General features: G+C 46.8%; 1 protein-coding gene, 1 long non-coding RNA gene and 1 other non-coding gene across 6 annotated transcripts in view; 1 reads left to right on the top strand and 2 right to left on the bottom strand.

The window, feature by feature from the left end:
* SLC25A44 (solute carrier family 25 member 44) overlaps positions 1-7,865 on the top strand; it is a 60,901-nt gene extending 53,036 nt beyond the window's left edge. For 3 of the 4 annotated variants that reach the window (XM_068127585.2, XM_078785598.1, XM_078785599.1), the window contains 2 exons: positions 1,531-1,658; positions 5,673-7,865. In XM_068127585.2, coding sequence (XP_067983686.2) covers positions 1,531-1,658; positions 5,673-5,864 — 320 coding nt within the window. In that variant the 3' untranslated portion in view covers positions 5,865-7,865. The remainder of the gene's footprint in view (positions 1-1,530; positions 1,659-5,672) is intronic. The other variant, XM_068127586.2, reaches the window with a different exon arrangement.
* Positions 7,866-7,968: 103 nt separating this feature from the next.
* On the bottom strand, positions 7,969-8,041 carry TRNAI-GAU (transfer RNA isoleucine (anticodon GAU)). Its single transcript has one exon. It is a non-coding gene; the product is annotated as a tRNA-Ile (tRNA).
* Positions 8,042-12,690: 4,649 nt separating this feature from the next.
* Positions 12,691-20,023, bottom strand: LOC144894141 (uncharacterized). Its single transcript, XR_013624848.1, has 2 exons — positions 19,445-20,023; positions 12,691-13,267 (listed from the first exon to the last, which is right to left on the bottom strand). It is a non-coding gene; the product is annotated as an uncharacterized LOC144894141 (long non-coding RNA).
* Positions 20,024-20,305: the final 282 nt, after the last annotated feature.

Here is a 20,305-nt window from a genome sequence, read left to right as displayed (position 1 = left end):
CACAGTACCAGAAGACATGTTTGGGGAAAACCAAAGACAGCATTTGACCGCAAGACCCTGATACCAACTGTAAAGCATGGTGGTGGAAATATTATGGTTTGGGGCAGCTTTGCTGCATCAGGGCCTGGGCAGCTCACCATCACAGAATCCACTATGAATTCTTCATTGTACCAGAGGGTGCTTGAGGATAATGTGAGGCCATCTGTCGGAATGTTGAAGCTCAACCGAAGGTGGACCTTGCAACATGACAATGACCCTAAACATACCAGTAAATCCACCAAGGAGTGGCTGAAAAGAAAGAAATGGAGGGTTCTGGAATGGCCAAGTCAAAGCCCGGATCTAAATCCCATCGAGATGTTGTGGGGGGGGGGGGGGGGGATTTGAAACGAGCTGTGCATGCAAGAAACCCCTCAAGCATCGCACAGCTGAAAGAATTCTGCATGGAGGAGTGGGTAAAAATTTCTCCCAGTGGATGTCAGAGACTGGTAGACAGTTATAAGAAACGCCTACTTGAGGTTGTTTCTGCCAAAGTGGGAAATACCACCTATTAGAGCCAAGGGTGTACTTACTTTTTCCACATGCGAAATCTGCATTTATGTTTATTTAAATTATACAATGGACTACAAAATGTAAATGTTTCATGATATTTGTTATGTTATTTCACCTTTATCTATCAATATTGTTGAAATGAAGATCAAATAGCTGTATGTTAAAATATGTTGAAAAAGTCAAAACTTTACATGGGGTGTACTTACTTTTTCACATGACTGTATATTTACATATATTGAATTTTAAAGCAAAAACTATGGCACTTAGATGGAAATTGTTTTGAAAGCCATTAACTCGACCAAATGGCCGATGTATATTCCAAGTTTCAGCTAGATTCAATGTATAGCCCTTGAGATATGAGCGCCAATACATTTTGGGCGGGCGGACGGACAGACAGTCAGACAAGTGATTTCGAGGGTTTTCTAAATAAAACTCAAGGATGTGAAAACAGACGTTGCTGAAATTGGGAACATAATACCTCGATGTACAAAGCATTTACTTCTGAAATTTGCAGCCGATTTCATCCAGTGGAAGCCGAGAAACGTATTTTCAGTCACCATGTTAAAGCTGCATGCAGAGAAACGATCCCTTATATAAAGGGACGGGCGCTTTTATTATACAGGGGCGCTTATATAAAGGGACGGGCGGGCGCTTTGCGTCTCCCTTTGATTCTGTATGAAAATGTTTACAACATCTTCCACCATTCACATGGAACCAATAAATCATTAGATGTTTTGAGCTGAAGTTTAAAACTAGTTCATCGTTGTTAACTCAACATCATCATGAAGATAAATGGAGACCAACAATGAGCTGAATTGTACATCGTTCGACCTGGCTTAAGGGGTTGTGTGGAATTTTATGAATATGTGGGCAAGTCCAAGCAGATCTGCCACCTTCCAAACAAGTTTATTTTTTACGATGTGACATATTATTTGTGCTGCACCAGAATTATAACTGTTTACATTTGTCCCCTTCCAACAGAGCAGCTGTCCAACCATGTGCCAGCACATTGTCCCCATCTGCTGCTGCAGGCAATTGCAGGCCCTCTTGCTGCAGCCACAGCCAATGTGGTCACGAACCCAATGGATGTTGTTCGAACAAGGTTACAGGTATGGCAGTGCATGCAACATTTTTGTATGCGTGCGTGCCGTCGCATTGCCCAAACATTATTTGTTTTTTTGGTCATACTGCTTCCTGTACCATACTCCCACCCTTCTCTCACGTGTTTAAACCTTTGTTTTTTAACACCATCTGGCATGTCGCTCAATTGCTTATACTAGCAGCTCGTGTCATGAAGGCCTGTCTTGACACCTGTCTGGATAATAATAAAAAACCTTAACTGTGTCATGCATGGCTTAAGTGCTGGATGCTGTGAAGAGGAACAGGTTGAGATGGTTTGGCCATGTGTTGAGGAAGGATGAAAGTAACTGGTTGAGAAGAGTGATGGAAATGAATGTAGAAGGAAGTAGAGGAGTGGGGACGACTGAGAAAGACTTGGCTAAAGATGGTCGAAGAAGAAATGCGGGCAAGGGGGTTAACATGGGGAGATGCAGAAAATAGAGCAAAATGAAGAAGATTGTCATGGGCACCGCAAGGCTAACCCCCGCTCTAGCAGGGAAAATTGCCTTAAAATGCATGTTGTTGTTGTTGTTACATGGCTTATGTGCTGTTTTTATGCCAGCTCAGCATAAGGCTGGAGGCGTTATGTTTCCGGGGATGTTTGTCCGTCCGTCTGTGCGTCCGTCTATTTTTTTAACCATGATAACTTGTGAGGTACTGAAGGAATTTCAACCAAACTTGGCACAAATATGGAGTGAAATACAGAGATCAACTGAGTCGATTTAAGGTCTATCAGACTGAGTCTGATAAGGTAATGTAACATTTGAAAGTCATTTTGTGGACCATAACTCAAGTTAGAAGCTTCTGATGTCTCTCCTACTTATCTCTTTTCTTTCTCTCTCCCTCTCTCGTGTGCCCTTTAATATTCCACATGACCTTTAATTGGGATGAAATGTAACAGTGGGTTGACATCTTCCACACCAGGCATTTGTGAGCAACTACCTGTAGAATATACAGCCAATTTGGTGACCCTTTTCATGCTAACAATGTTCCCAAGTTTGGTTCTAAAGGCAGATTCCACATTTCTTCCCCCACCCATCGCCCACCCGTCCTCCCCCCAGCACTTTTCAGCTTCTCGTGGAATAAAAGGCATTTGTATGTGGCGCCGTGAAATATTGCTTTCCATTGTGCACTGGAGTTCGCACACCCAATCTCGCACTCCAAAACACAGTGAGGTCTCAAGCTCCCGAGATTCATTGGCATTTCCTTGTGAACCACGACACAGAGGCTACTTATTTCCCACCACAAATGGGTTATTGACCTTATTCTCTCTGTCCATGTGCCTCCGTTAAGGGTCCTTCTTGAGTTTGACAGGCCCTCATGCAATCGTCAAGTCTGTTTGCCTCTCCAAATGCTCTCTTCCTTTTTTTATTATTCCCATTTCCTTCTTGTCTCCTGAGTCCTTCAGAATGGTATATCACTGTCCCCTCATGTTAACCACTTTACTTTAACCTTGTACATGATACTCAAACCATGAATGACAATGCCGTTCCTCGCCAAGCAACTGTCGACAAGTGAACCTTGTCCTCTGCAATTTAGTTATTCTGTGAATTTTGAAAGCTTTATACTAAGCTGGAGAAACATTGCTTCAAAAAGGGGACCGAAAAACAACAACAACCACGGTTCCCGAAAAAGGCCAACCCCCGCTTGTGGGGAAAAATGGCCTCTAAAGGTGTTTTTTTTTTTTTTTTAATACTAAGCTAAATTTCTGGTCAGGTCAGTCTTTTGGGCCTGCCACTGATAACATGGAATGTAACCCAGTGCTACCTGCCGCATGATCGGGTTGTCGGCGACTAAACCGACACCCCTCGCTGCTAGTGGGCAGGGTGACTGTGACACCTCGGGTGACAGGATGGGGTGAGGGCACCTTTCCACGGTGACTCCACACGGAGGGCAGGGTGATTGTGACACAGGGATCAAAAACAACACCTCGCAAAGGTTGGATGAAATGGGGTGAGGAAGATAGGGAGCCAACGGCCATCCAGTGAGGAGATGGTGACTACTCAAAAAAACACTCATCCAGTTAGGACTGGTTCAAGTCATACGAGGCTTTTAAAATGGTACGTGCTGCTTCCTTGCTTGAAAAGGATAAAGCACGGACAATCCCCTTCAGTTGGCATCCATGTGGAGGAGGAAATGCTCCACTGAGTACGGTGAGAAAAGCTGTGCCATTATGACGTCGCTGGTACCCATAGTATTCTGGGAAGTGACGGTATTTCCCCCAAGCTGTGTGTGTGTGTGTGCGTGTGCGTGTGTGCTCGCTCTATTTCGAGGTTTAGGCCATGTATAATAAATAAAGAATATTGTTGAAATGAATACTTTACAAAGGAAAATGTAGCAAACATTTAACAAACCTAACAAATCCTAACAAATGTAGCAGACCTAACAAACACGGGGTGAGGAAGGTATTCTCTTCTCTTGGTGCAGAATATTTTTCAGTTCATGAGTTTTTCTCTAATATGAAAGGTGAGAAGTTTCAGATCACTGGGAATCCAAGGAAATGAGGCATTCAGTAATAGCAGTTACTTTGGGGTTGAGCCATTAGCTGCCACCCTCACTTTTCCAGCTTCTTTGTCCATGACTCCTGTAATTGCTTCCAACTGGCGATGGGCACACCCATGGTGTGTGCTTCCATCGTCGTATCCATGAAAGCCTAGGCATAAGGTTACGAGGGTGCTACTAAATGTGTCGCCACCTCTGGGTAACGCACAAGGAGGAGAGTGATGCAAGTGTTCAGTGGTGTGAAAATGGCCATACTTAACTTATATTTTATAATGTTGATTGTCAGAACATTTTCCACCATTTCTTGCTTATACCACTGCTTGTTTATTTAGAAACCCACTCACCTAGCAATCTACTTTGTTTGTTGCACTCTGTACAGACTTATTTAGTTTTGCTGCTTTTTTTCTCATCTGGTCTCGATGTCGCTCATTCAGTATTTGTCCCCTCAAGGAACTGTTTCAAGAGAAGGAAACTTGTTGGGTTTTTCATTTTTGACTGGAGCTAAAGAAACTGCCAAATAGCAGAAATGAAAACCAACAAAGGCCTCCTGTGAGGCTGACACAGCTGGATGCATGGCTGGAATTCTGTCCCTCTTTACCCTTGGCAGGCAAAGTGATTAACCTTACCCCAAGCAGGCCGATTGAATCCTGTCATCCTACATAAGGCTCAAGTTGATTAGTCTGGGAATTGGTGTTGGTGAGCAGCTAAATTGGCACAGGAAATTGTCATCAGTACCTCGCTCTCTGCTTGAGAGGTCAAAATGACTGCAACGTAAGCCGAAGGTAATTCCAGAGTCGATGCAGGAGCCGACGATTAGTTTCACTTCCTCAGTTCATTTCTTTACTTTTCACATAACAATCCGTTCTTATCTGAGAGCCGTTACAAATGATCAGTATTGGAGTTGAGTGGTATGTGAGCTGAGGCTCCAGCCCAGGTGAGCATTTCCATCCCACCATTGTGGTTAAGGTGGTGTGACCAAGCAATTGTATGTGCACATGATGCACAAACTTCACATCCTTGTGGTGCATTTCAAATTAAACTAGAACGGCATAAACTAGAACTAAATCCATCCACAACCTTTTGAGATATCCTGCTCACGGTCAAACAGGCAGGAGTGAAAAGATAATGTCCGCCCACCTTTGGTGGCAGAGGGAATGATGTGTGATACAGGTTTTGCTATAGGCCACATGGAAGGTCTTAGATTGAGCAGAGAACTGATTATGGGTGGGGCAGAAATGTTGTTTACTTGCACTGGTCTTGCACATGTAGGATAACATGAAAGGCCACAACATTCTCTGTACGAACCAAGTTACTCGTGGTTATGCTGCAGGATGAAACCGCTTGGGTAAAGGTGTAGTTGAGCTGTGATTAAGGTGTGGTTAATGTGGAGAAGAAGGTGTCACAAACATGATGGTCATGGGTAATTCTGTGAAATGAAGGTTGTATCAAACCCAATCGTAAGTACACCTGCTCACTTCTTACATTTTGGCTTTCATTCCCAGGTGAAGGGTGGCTCGTCAATCTTGGAAACCGTGCGCTACCTGCTTGACGAAGAAGGTGCTTGGGGGTTTTCAAAAGGTCTCTCCGCCCGAATAATTTCTTCAATCCCCACTGCGGTCGTCATTGTCATCGGATATGAAACGCTTAAAAAGCTGAGCTTGCGGGCCGAGCTCATCGACTCGCGCTGTTGGTGACACAAAAGGAAGGCTCGGCCCCTCAAATGTTGAGCCTGTTTTCTCACTCTTGATCCACTTTGCGGTGAACAAACGCCACGGCGAATGGAGCGTTATCCTCAACGCCAACGAGGATGAGACAATGCATTGGACAATAAGACAATGAGACAATGCATTGCCTCTGCATTGGACAATAAAACAATGCATTCACAATGCATTGGACAATAAGATAATTGGACAATGAGACAATTGGACAATGAAACAATGCATTCACAATGCATTGGACAATATGACAATTGGACAATGAGACAATTGGACAATGATACACTTTTCATTGGACAATAATGTGGACGTGGAGATCAATATTGTAATGGCGTCGTGACGGAGTAATTCTTCCTTGTAAATTGTTCCTGATCTCCACTCGTACGTTCTCCTTATCCATTGGTAGATGCAAGGTGTAATTGTTACTTGGCAAGTCTGGGACCTCGTAGTTTTCGGGTTAAAATGTAGCAATCCCCTCCAACTGCTGAACTCGTTAGTGACTTGCAGCACCAATCGCGTTTCCATCACCTGGCTTTGAAATGAGGCCTTGGTGCAGCTACAATTTGTAATCCTGCTGCTGTCCACGAGACAAGCAGTTTGTAGCTTTTAAAATTTACCAAACAACTTCAAACGCCGGATTCAAAGCGAAGGATTTTTGGTGCAAAAACCAGGTGTGCCTCATTTATAATAGATGATTGATTCGTGCTTCGGTACACTTTTATCAGCACTGGTACCTGGCAGTGAGGACAACAGGACATGATACTCGTGGAACTGCCTTTCCAGTCCTTAACCCGGGAGTATTATTCGCAACATGTGCCAAACGTGAGTGGCACGAGGATAGAACCTTTATTGTACCCATCAAATAGGTGAGTTCAGGTAAAGTCAGTTGCACAAAAGTTTCAATGAAGAAGTATCGTGACGACTACATTCTCAACAGACCCATTGGCATATCTATATGGACCGTACATCGAGGTCTTCAGGTAAACTGCTTGTCAACATTGGATTTAATATTAGCTTGGTGAAGTTATCGACAGTGTTGGTGAACATTGTTCTGGTTTATGAACTGAATATTCCTCAGTTTGAGGACACTCTTTTACAGGATGTCCTGGTGCCTGCAATTTCCGGTCCCAGTTCCAATCATGTACAGTACCGCTGCTTTTGTAATCCGTCGATCATCAACACGGATCGTATGTGAGTGGAGTCACGTAAGGTTTGTTTCTTATGTTCTTTGTAAATGCTGACTTTGTGTAGCATTGTTTGTTCTGAATCTGAATTAGGGCCAAACATTTTGAGGAACAAGGCTGTTTTGATCGTATTGTTACAGGTCTGTAAAAGCGGTACCTTGCTTTTAGGAAAATTGGTGGAGGTTTGTGGGATAACCTAGAGATATGCACACTCATCTGTACGCTATCTAACCTGGGCTTTATTCTCTGTCCAATTATAAACTGTCATCCTTGTGTTTCACAGACAGGGCAAGAAATATCGATGTGTGCCGTCCCTCAGATAGATGCTAAACTGGGGCCCCATCTGCCAGCATTAGTTGCTGGCGGTTAAAGATTCCACGATGTCCTTCGTGAAGAGGAGGCGAATTATCGCCGGGTACCCTGTCCAAGTTCCAAATTCCTGCTCCAACATATCAACAACACAGCTGTGCCGCTGATAGAAACCAAGAGAGAGAAAAGCAAGTTTGAGTACGTTGTACGTATCTTGATGCACACATTTCGTGTGAACGACGTCCCGTTAAACATGATGTTGATTTGTTTCTTTAAAGATGTTTGAGATTTTAAAAAAACCTGCAAATGTACAATGTCACTGTTATTTGTTGTTCTTTTAAACACCATCCTTGCTCTATGACGGTTGCTTGCTCGAATCATGCTCAACGTCACATGTTGCACGTGCTCTTTTCCTTTCTTTCTTTCTCTTTGCTGTCGAATTTGTGTCATTTAATTGGATCATTGTGGATTAAAACTAAAAACTGTAGCTACCTTTTCTCCATTTTTTTTCTTCAAAGGAGAGTCATGGCTCTTAGTTGCATTAATGAACAGGATTAAATAATTCAATTGATATATGTGGGAAAACTACATGCCCAGACCAGGAATCGAACCCAGGTCCTCTGGAAAATCATACCAGTGCTCTGCCATCTGAGCTATCTGGGCGACCCTGACTGAGCATGCAATCTTCCCACACATATGGTTGCCACTCTCTTTCCGTCAAGGCTTCCGGGGCACTCGATTCCTGGTCTGGGCATGTAGTTTTCCCACTTATATTAATTTAATTATTCATGCAATTAACCATCTAACAATTAACAATCCTCTCCAAGAAGTTGTGTCACTCAAGCTTTTGGGTCTCACGATCTGCCATGATCCTGGGAAAACCACATTTCCAAGCTGGCCTCCAAAGCCAGTCACCGACTGGGCATCCTCCGTCGTGCGAAGTCCTTCCTTGGCACACCTGAGCTCCTCACCAGATACAAGGCTTTCATCCGCAGCTCAATGGAGTACTGCTCTCCCCTCTGGGCCGGTGATCCTGCCCCACACCTAGCTCGTCTTCACGCTGTTGAAACCAAAGCTTTCAGAATCATTGGAATCTCCCGCGATGAAGCTAACTCTGAGGGCCTCTCACTCACTCCCCGCAGGCAGGTTGGTGGTGTTTCTGTCTTCTACCGACTCCTCCCCGACCTTGCTCCCCCAGTTCTCTCTGGGCTCTGTCCCCCAAATATTCCTACAGGTCGCACAAGATCTGCCAGCCACCCTCTTATGGTTAAACTGCCAAAATCAAGACTCTCTGCTCACCTTCGCTCCTTCATTCCCCTTTTTTCCCGCCTCTGGAACAAACTCCCTCACTCTCTTCAATCCCACTCCTCCCTCCAGGTCTTTAAATCAGCTGTTCACCACCATCTCTTATCTTCCCCCATCCAAAACCTTGATCTCTTCTTCCCCCGTTAATTCAAATCCTGGAAGTTCTAGCAGTCTCCATGTGTTTTATACCTCTCTCCCCCATCCCCCGCCTTCCCATGCTTCCTCCCCCCAAGCCCTCTCCCTCCCACAGAAAGCCCTCTCCCTCCCACAGATCTTCCGATGTCCATGTTCTCTGCTGTTGTGCTTCCTTCTCTCTCCCCATCTTGTCTCCCGCTGCCTTTATTGTATGTTTTGTGTATCCCTTTTATTTTATTTTTTTGTGATCAATGTTAGCTCTTACACGAGCCTCGATGTTGTATTAAAAAAAAAAAAATGCAATTGTTTCACAACACCCCCAGTGGTGTTTACAATAGTGGACATGGATTTGCCCCCCCCCCCCCCCCCGTTGGAAGAAAACCCTCTTGTGTTCAGGCCGTCGGTGTGCCTATGGTTGAAGTGAGTGCCCCGGAAGCATTGGCGGAAAGAGTGGCAATCATATGTATGGGGGGTGGGGGGGAGACACAAAGTGTGTGTGTGTGTGTGTGTTGTGTGTGGTGTGTGTGTGTGTCAGTGTTAGCTCCACTACGATGATGTATTAAAAACAAAAACAGCCACAGTTTGAATAGGTGTCTCTTATAGGTTGTTCGTTCCTATGAGTAAACGTATTCAGCAGTAACAAAAAAAAAAATGTTAGCAGAAAGATATGGACAGCATGTGGAACAGAAGTTGTAAGATGAGATGGACTTGACTAACACAGCAAACATCCTGACATCTCTTTCCACATGCTCTGAATGAAATTCAGCAAATTATAAAGGAACCTTGGATTGGATCACTTGTTACCTCCACCACCAAAGGTGGACAGAGGTTATATTTTCACCCGTCTGTTTGTTTGGCTCTTTGTCTGTCTGTGAACAAAATATCTCAAAGTTGTGGACGGATTCGGACGAAATTTAGTGTGGAGGTTAGGCATGTGACAGACGAAACAATTACATGTTGGTGAGGATCTGAATCTAGATCCGAGTTTTTAAGTGATTCTTCACCATTGAGAATGAATGATCGTTTTAAGGCCATTTTCCCCGCGAGAGCGGGGGTTAGCCTTGCGGGCCCCATGACGATCATGGTTCCCTGTTTGAGGCAATGTTTTTATGGCCGGATGCCCTTCCTGACGCCAACCCTTGGTCACGCTCTTAGGATGCGCAGGGATACGGTGTACCTATTCTAAATCGGGGTATACACCGTGATCATTCATCCCAGCAAGCTGGTACTCAATTTGCCGACCTCGGAAGGATCACAGGCTGAGTCAACCCCCCTGGCGTTAATTCAGCGATCGACCGGGATTCGAACCCAGGATCCTAGGATCCCAAGCCGGCACCCTAACCGCTAAGCCAACACCAGGCTTCAGCATTGAGAGATGGGGCAAAAAAAAAAAGAAGATATAATAGCAAGATATCTCAAAACGTTGTAGATTTATTTGGACGAAACTAGGTGGATGAGTTGTGTGTGTCAAGGACAAATTGATTCGATTTTGGTGAAGATCCGAATACGAATCTGGTTATGAGAATTGTTTAATTTTCTGTGTGATTTTTTCACCATTGAGTGATCCAGCCAAAATGCCGGAGCATGATATGTCAAAAAGTTGTGGACGACCTATGACAAAACTTGGTGGATGAGTGGATTAGATGATAAGAATAAGCAGATTAGATTTTGGTTCATGTTGGTTCCATATCAGACCTTTCAGTGGATAGAAAACGTAAACTATTCAGCCTGGCGGAGGTATGCTCTCTACCGAGTGCCGTTCTAGTTCCACCTGTATTTTCATGCTGACGACGATTGGTGCTGGCACGATAATACCAACACAGTTATTGTTCTAAATTCACATTTTAGAACTCTGCTTGTTCTGAATTCCATCGTACTTCTGAATATTTTTCACCAAACTGGATTGACTTGGTGGATGTGCTAAACATTTCCTTCCAAAAAAATATATAAATCATATCAGCATCATATTTTGAACTCTTGCTTTCTGTTTTGGAGCGCAATCTACATTTCCTACGAGTGGCCATTTTGTCTGAACCTTGATAATCCCCAATGCTGAGACATTTGACACATTTAATTTGTGTTTCGACACATTTGTGGCACATTTGATTGGTCGAAATGGCGTTAAACGGAGTAATATTTTGTCCAAGTACTGCTAAACTGGAGGCGTTTGGGAGTGGCAAGAAGGCAATTTGTGTTCTATATTGTTGAAGTATATAATTCAATTGAAATAAAATACGGATTTTAAAGATTGTACAAAAACATTGTGGAAGGTTACCACCGTTGATGCAGCGTCTTTTTTATTTAACACGTTACATTAGATATTTGTGTCTGTTGTTTGTGTCCTTTATGACGCGTCTAAAAACAGTAAGTTTCCTGTTTGGAATGATTTTCAATTTTGTTTGACTTCAGACAGTCTGGAACAATTACCTTACTCCTTCCTCCATGTGCATGCGCACTCGGGACGAGATTCCGTACAATTCACCAAATTCAGAGCCAAACTACTGCTAAACCCAAGGTTTGTTTTCCAATTGTGTTCCACAGTGTTCAAAATATAACGTTCAATTGAAATAAAGTTGTTCCTCGATCAAAGAATGACGTCTCCAGAAAGACAAAGTGAACCAATTGCTTCACCCCGCTTTTCGATTCACGCATGGGGTAACTATGACGAGTCACCAGCTCTAATTCCTAATTGGAGGAAATTGCTTGGCCTGTTCATTCTAAAATTAAAACTTTATTTCTGATGCTAAAGTGAACTTGCGGTGGGTGGCTCATCACCCGCAGTTACACAATTGTGTTGTTTCAAATGGTTATTCTTCACAGGACCGTCCAGTGGTAAAAAGCTCCTTTTCCTCCTTTTTTTTTGTAGTTTCAAAAGCAAAATTGGATGTCAACAACTATTTCAGGATGCTGGAAAGGATGTAAACCTGAGACTTCTTTCTCCTAACATCTTGTACTGACTGATTTTTCTTGTGCGTGTGTGCGTTCGTCCATCGTGTGTACAATCATACATATTGTAAAAGTATATAACTATATGGGAGATTTACACTTGATAGCCAGAAGGACAAAACTATGGAATATTTAGTCTCGCCTTGAAGGGGGGGGGGGGGGGGGCCATGACCATTGCAACGTGTATGAGTGTGCGTATATTTTTGCTTCAATTTTTTTTTTCTCCGTAACAGCTTTTCCGATCGGTGCAAATCTTTAAACGTAGGAGGGACTCCCCATGTAGAATAAACATAGGACTCCCTCCCCATGGAGAATATTTTGTTGAAAACTCTAATGTCATTGGTCACATGGTATATCAACCATATTGGATTAAAGGGAAAAAAAATTGGACAACTTTTTATCTGAAACCGCTCAATGAAAAAAATTGAAACTTGGCATATGTCAAACTCCCCATGGGGTATTTATAGTGATAATAATGATATCATTGGTGAAGTGGTATCCCAGCCATAATTGGATAAATCAAAATCCTTATATGAAAAATCTAAAACTTCATATACTGTATTACTAGAATATAAGACCCGTCGCTTCGCTGATGGAAATACCAATCTTTGCTGCGATGGCTAATCTATGGGGGGAAGAAAAGAAAGGATTCCTGGGAGATCCTGCTCTCCGTGCAGGGATAACCAACGTCACGTGTTGCCATTTGCAGTTTTGACATGCTTGCTCATGTACCCATAAAAATTATATATATGCTGTACATATTGTTACAGACGTGGCTTGGATGTTATTCACCGAGCGGTTTTGGGATGACCACGTCTGCACAAGATTATACTCGATATTATACCCGAACGTTGACTAGTCGCGCTATGCTAGGTCAATGAAAGAACAGACACACGGCTGGGTTTCAAATGACACGACTCCCAGGGTTCAGTTCTCAAGACCTCCGGAGGAGATTATATTCGTTACGGAAGGTCAGATTACAGGGACGAGAGGGACAGCAAAGGAAGATAGGCACTTAAACACAACCTTATATTAACCCCCAACAGACGACAGGTAAACGGGACAAGGCTGACTCACACGGGGGTTGATGGCAGGAAAGCGGTTGTCGATGGCTCCAGGTGCACCTGGGCTCAGGGCAGGATCGACCCGGTCCGGTCCAGAGATGCGGAAGGTTGCACAGCGCTCGAGGTGGCGTCTTTTTGTCTCAAGCTGGGGGCGCATCTCACGTCACATCCGGCGCGGGGCCGCGTATATCCGGCGGGGAGTGACACGCCCTCGGCTCGTTAGCTCCGCCTCGTGGAATCGGCACGTTGCTTCTCATTGGGTGCGTGCGGGGGGGGGGGGTACCGGCTCCGCCCTTGACGAGGAGCTGACAAGGAGCCCCTTTGTGGTAACCCCGTGGAGCGCATGGTCTGGAGCGCGTTGTCTGGAGCGCATTGTCGATGGCGGCTAACCGAGCCGGTGGGAGGACGCACACTCCCCCCCGCGCAGCGCCGTGCCCCTCTGTTGTTGTAGACGGGGAAGAAGATGGGAGGAGGTATGGGAAAGGTCCTAAACTCACTACTGGTGCCATATAATCACATTCTGGTGCAACGAAGAGTCATAATTAATGGAAACGAGGCCTTAACTGACATAGACTAAGAATAACTAGCAAGATGTCCGAAAGTGGTCTACGTGTGGTGCGGTGGACCTGGGCACGACATTTAATGGGGGAAAAAGGGGAAGGTCGGCTCTACTGATTGTTGTTTACAGACAATGGGACTAGGGAATGGGGGATTGGGGATAGTTGGGGAGTATTGGGGAAAATAGGGGAATATTTACAAGCGGATATGGAGGCCAAATTCCATATTCGCAACATTGCACCCTTCTCTACCCTCGGGGCGTCCCGACCCGATAAATTTTTACCTACTTTAGTGTGGCACGCAATGTAGTTCCCTCTACTATTAACTCTACCCTGAGTGCGACAGTTTTACAGATATTCACGAATGAGTAAATATGTCCCCCTGCGACGTTGCACCCTTCTCCTCACAGAAACACACCCACAGGATAACCGAATCCGGAAAGAATCCTCAAACTAAACATACAGCCGGTAGGGAGCATTATTTACACAAGACTACGCTGATATTTACACTACGATCCAGGACCTGTTTTTGGAGGAACACATGCAGATGTTATGCATAGAGAGAGCACGCATGCTAGCATCGATACACCAACCCACGAGTGCTCTGTGGCCTACGGCCTTTAATAACGTGCAGAGCACCCCTTCCAAGCATCAAGCACCACCCCATCACACAGTGAGCACCATCCGGTGCACCAATAAAGTGTTTATAAATCATTGTGTGGTGTCGCAGCCGGCCGATGTTCTGCCGCTGGTCTTGCCTTCGTGTGGTGCACTTGGCCTTCTTACTTCTTTTCAAAAATAAAGAAAGGCGCCAACCGCGTCCATTTCTGTATTTTGGCCTTCAGTGGTGTCAACTATAAGTGGTTCACCTGTTTGGCATAGGTGCCACGTTGACCCATAGGTCCTTCCACGGGTGGTGCTTGGCCGCAAAAGAACTGCGGTCCATTGTGGGTGGCCACAAACATTGCGGTCCGTATGGTGTATCGATCCAAGCAGCAAGCAGCGAAAGTGCAGGCCTACAACTGCGTAGCCAGCACCGCTCTCTCCTCTCTCTCTACCCCAAAGCCAGATCCTCGGAGGTGGGAGACAAAAGAAGAAGACAAGTGAGTAAGGTGGTAAGGGCGCAAAAGTGCACGCAATACAAGATGATGCACACTGGGGGCACATGGGAACCAGGTGAGACAGGTACGTTCCTATCGTACGCCCCCCCCCACCAGGTAACCTACATGGCCCCTCCCTTACCCCTTACTGCATCCACAAAACACAACACTACCCATAAACATCTACTTTACAAATCAACAAACATCCCTACTGTCTTCCCCGTTCCTCCCATAAACCAAATTCGTCTTCTCTCCCTCCTAACCAATCAAATTTGCCATTTTCAACTCTCATCAAAATTTGCCATTTTCAACTCAACATCAAAATTTGCCATTACCAATTCATCATCAGTCCCTCCTAGGAAGGGAGAGATGGAATCACCCCAATGTCTCATCCACGTCGTGATGCGTCTCACAAATCCACAGCAATCTCATTTCCTGCTACAAACCAAGAAAACACAGGTGTGGAGTCATCATCATCACCTCAGGTAAGTGGCTGCGTATGGTGCGACAGGTTCATCAATCCTAACTATCTCCTAAATGACTTTAACAACTTTACACTACCCGGGGTCTTTCTCCGGCCAAACCATTGGCCCTCTTACACTATGGGTTCTAAAAACCAATTCCCATTGGCCAAACTGTGGTGCTCTTCAATTTGGGGTCTCACTCCCCCGATTCATCTCCCGGTGCCCTCGCACAATTTCTGGGCTGTGGCGTGTACCTCTCCCAGCGGGTCTACCCACCTGCACACCTCCACCACTGTAGTTGCCTCCGAGCTTACCTGTTCCTTACCCTAACCTATCTACCTGGGGAAGGCCCTCTGGCGCTCTCCCCACTCCGTGCCCTCTCTGGCACTGGGCTGCCCGATCCACACCCGGGATCCTCAGGCACCCACTCACAACTACCGGCTCCCAGAGCCCACCTGCGGCCTCACCTGGCCGACATCCTCACAGTGGTGGAGTGCCCAACCAACTACACACACTAACAGGCTACACGCCCAGCCATTTCCACAACACTAATGCACCCATCCACAATACCATTCTGCAACCGCACCACAAATGCCAATATCCAACCACAATTTACCTGCACCCTCTACCTAACACTTACACTACCCGCCCCGGGTACTCGTGAAAGGGGTCCACTCTTCCCCCATCCACACCTTCGCACCATGCACACCACTCCGTACCACTCACTCCAACTCTCTCCACACACCTGTACCTGCACACCTGTGCTCTCACACCTGGTGCCACCTGCACCCTTCTCTCCCCAAGCGCATTCGCGCTGATCCACACACTCACTACTCATACACTGCTCCACACACCTGTCCAGTTGCACACCTGTGCAATCACACCTGTTCAATTCTCACAAACACGGCATCATCTCAGCTAACTACTCCCTTCTGAAACTTGCGCTTCCCAGTCGTCCCTTTAAACTATTGCGCTCCCTCGTCATTATCATCCACACTAATCTACCTGCGTCCCTACTACAGGTATCAGTCACTAACTAAACTTAACGTCACCTAATGTCAATCCTCGCTAGATCCCTACACACCATATGCTATTGCTCCTTTGCCCCCCCATATGGGAAGGATGGTGGTTTTGCCATCCCACCACATCGGGGGTCTCTCACTACCAATTTCGCTCGTCCAAATCCAACAATTCAAAAATTTTCCAATCACTGCCCATCATCTGCCAATCACTACTGCCAATCCTTTGCCAATCATCAAATTTTGTTTTTCTCTAATTTTGGGTCCAAAACACTAACCTCATCACCCAGTCGACTCACTAATACCTCTCGGTGCGCCAATCCCTGTCCAAAGCCCGGCTTCGTAAAGCCAAGCAATGGATGCTGGTTGTTTTGTGCCAGCGGCTGGATGCGTCCGGCATTCGGGGCAGGGACGGGGGCTTACCCGGGCCGAGATCCCACGCACCACCTCGGCGTGGAGCCATCCAATGTCCCGATCTCGACCTGCCGGCACGTCTCAACAAAACGTGGTCGCCATAACGACCCTTCCTATCGGGCTGCCCGCTCCGCCTAGTGGAGCACGGACGCGGCCGTTCAAAGCGAGGCCCAGCACGCACCGAGGGCCCGATTCGGCTAAAAGTCGACCTAACCTCTAACCCGTTTAATGTCGATGCTTCACCTGCATGCTTACACCCCGAAGCCCGTTCCTTGCTCACACATCCAGCCGTGCTCATGCTCCTCGTACCTTTCCTTACACACCCAGGTACCCTCATTCCACTCACAGCCTTGGTCACACACCTGACCACCGAACACTTTGGCACACATTCGTTGGTCGCACACCTCACCAAAACACCGCTTCGCGCCCCCTCCTCTGTGACAATCACAGGTGTGCCCTCATTCGCACACCCAACCATGTGCCTCACCACCAACTCCAGCGTGCATTCCCACTCACGCTCTACCATTCCAGGTGTGCATCCTTCCATCCCAGGTGTACATCCTCGCTCACCTGTCACAACCAACTCACTCTCCTTGTCACTCTCACTACTCTCACCTCCATTCTTGACAGCGCACTCACCCTTACTCTTGACAGCGCACTCTTTCCTCATGCACCTGTCCGTCACACACCTTTCTCGCGCACACTCTCCCGTTACACCCTCTGTAACACTCACCACAGGTGTGCATTCTTCCTTACTTCTGACAGCGCACTCTTTCCTCATGCACCTGTCCGTTACACACCTCTCTCGCGCACACCCTTGCGCACACTCTCCCGTCACACCCTCTGTAACACTTACCACACCGCGCTTCCATGTGCTCCCTCGCACACTCGCTACGACCGACTCACTCTCGCCAGCACCCTCACTCCTTGGCGTGCACTTTTTCCTCACACACCCCAGAGTCGGACTTTCTCGCACACCTCCTTTTTCGCACACCAGACCTGTCGCACACTTCACCAGTGGCCTCTCACGAACACCCGGGTCTATCTCGACCCCCAAGCTTCTTAAATCCCCTGGCGCATCATACGCACGACCATATTGGTCACCACTTACACCGGGTCCTCTTCCTCTTCGCTTCTCCTCCATCACCTGGGAATCCCTCATCCGGTTAATGAGCACATCATCACGATCCAAACACAGACTTTGGACCAATTCTTTTACTTCCTCTTTTATCTCTTTGTTATCCCCTCTCCGTCGCTTCTTAATTTCGCTCATCCCTTCTTCCACTTCTTCTAGTTTCTGCTTCACCTCTTTTATTCCCCGGTACGTCTCCTCCAGCTCGTCCTCTAAGGCTACCTTGACCGTTTCCAGGTGCGTCCTCACCTGCCGGTCCTTCGTCTCCATTACCTCTATCACCTCGTCCAACCTCGTTGTCAGTCCCTCACGTACCATCTGACATTCCCTCTTTGTCGCTATCAAGTCGTTTTTTATGTCGTTTTGTGTCGCTTTTAACCCTCCTAATACCGCAGTGTTCCTTTGAACCTGCTCCACTAACTCCGTTTGTCCCACCGTCAGCTGCTCCACCTCCTGCGTCAGGTCCTCTATGCCCCCTTGCAATTTTACAGTCCCCTTTCTCACCTCCTTCTCCATGTGCTCCTTACAGTGCCTCACCTCCTCGCGCACTCCTCCGACCTCCTCACTCACACCTCTTCTGATCTCTTCTCCCATCACTTGCATCTCCTGCCCAGATGCCACCCTCATCTGCTCCATTTCCTCCCTGTGAGCATCCAGTTTGGTTTCTACCCCCATTCTGACCCCCTCTATCTGCTGCCCCATTTGGTTAACTTCCCTTTCCGCTTGGTCCCTCATGTCCCTCAATTTGCCTTCCATGGTGTTTTCTAACCCCTCTAACCCTTTTTGCATCCCTTCCATTTGATTCTCTTGAGCGGCCATTCTGTTTTCTACCCCCGTTAACCCCTCCTGTATTTCCCCTAATCTATCGTCTAATTTCCCAAATTTCATGTCTAATTCCTTAAAATTATTGTCTAATCCCTTAAAATTATTGTCTAATCCCTTAAAATTATTGTCTAATCCCTCACTGGTACCCCTCGCTTCGTCCCTCATTACCCCTATTTTGCCCTCCAATCGCTCACCCTGAGCATCCATCCGGTTCCCCATTACCCCCATTTGGTCCTCCAATCGCTCACCCTGAGCATCCATCCGGTTCCCCAACCGCTCACCCAATCGCTCAATTTGGCTCTCCATACTCATCTGTACAGCTGCCTGTAACTGCGCAATGAGGGCCTGCATGTCAATCGGCTGCATGTTAAAGCCCGTTGATACAGCGGCCTCGGCTACCACGCGCTCTTGCGAGGCGCCATTTTGCGCGCCCGCTACTTCGTGCGTGACGGCGCTATTTTGCGAACCTGCCGCCCTCACTGCTTCGCTCTCCTCTTGTCCCTCAATTTGGTCCTGGATCGACCCTACCTCACTCTCCTTTACCGGACCCCAGCTGTCTTGATCCGCCATAGCGCGACTTTCAAAATTCGGTTTTTTTTTATTTTCGTAAAACAAATTCAAATTTCGCCGTTATAATTTCGCGCGGGAAACGCGCTCCGAATCGATTCTACTTGTTACAAATTTAGGCCTAATAACGCGCGGGAAACGCGCTCCGAATTGATTCTACTTGTTACAAATTTGGGCCTAATAAATTTAGTCCCGGGTTCGAATTCCACTCCTCGACACCAATTGTTACAGACGTGGCTTGGATGTTATTCACCGAGCGGTTTTGGGATGACCACGTCTGCACAAGATTATACTCGATATTATACCCGAACGTTGACTAGTCGCGCTATGCTAGGTCAATGAAAGAACAGACACACGGCTGGGTTTCAAATGACACGACTCCCAGGGTTCAGTTCTCAAGACCTCCGGAGGAGATTATATTCGTTACGGAAGGTCAGATTACAGGGACGAGAGGGACAGCAAAGGAAGATAGGCACTTAAACACAACCTTATATTAACCCCCAACAGACGACAGGTAAACGGGACAAGGCTGACTCACACGGGGGTTGATGGCAGGAAAGCGGTTGTCGATGGCTCCAGGTGCACCTGGGCTCAGGGCAGGATCGACCCGGTCCGGTCCAGAGATGCGGAAGGTTGCACAGCGCTCGAGGTGGCGTCTTTTCGTCTCAAGCTGGGGGCGCATCTCACGTCACATCCGGCGCGGGGCCGCGTATATCCGGCGGGGAGTGACACGCCCTCGGCTCGTTAGCTCCGCCTCGTGGAATCGGCACGTTGCTTCTCATTGGGTGCGTGCGGGGGGGGTTACCGGCTCCGCCCTTGACGAGGAGCTGACAAGGAGCCCCTTTGTGGTAACCCCGTGGAGCGCATGGTCTGGAGCGCGTTGTCTGGAGCGCATTGTCGATGGCGGCTAACCGAGCCGGTGGGAGGACGCACACTCCCCCCCGCGCAGCGCCGTGCCCCTCTGTTGTTGTAGACGGGGAAGAAGATGGGAGGAGGTATGGGAAAGGTCCTAAACTCACTACTGGTGCCATATAATCACATTCTGGTGCAACGAAGAGTCATAATTAATGGAAACGAGGCCTTAACTGACATAGACTAAGAATAACTAGCAAGATGTCCGAAAGTGGTCTACGTGTGGTGCGGTGGACCTGGGCACGACATTTAATGGGGGAAAAAGGGGAAGGTCGGCTCTACTGATTGTTGTTTACAGACAATGGGACTAGGGAATGGGGGATTGGGGATAGTTGGGGAGTATTGGGGAAAATAGGGGAATATTTACAAGCGGATATGGAGGCCAAATTCCATATTCGCAACAATATATATATTTTTTTTTATCACAAACATTCCCGGGAGTTACCCGAATCCACCGTAGTTGGATTTATTGAAATCCGTCAATACG

Source organism: Myxine glutinosa, chromosome 10 (assembly GCF_964187855.1).
Source record: "Myxine glutinosa chromosome 10, kmMyxGlut1.1, whole genome shotgun sequence".
NCBI lineage: Eukaryota > Metazoa > Chordata > Myxini > Myxiniformes > Myxinidae > Myxine > Myxine glutinosa.
Note: the sequence above shows the minus strand (reverse complement) of the source record. Positions and strands in the feature narration are given on the sequence as shown.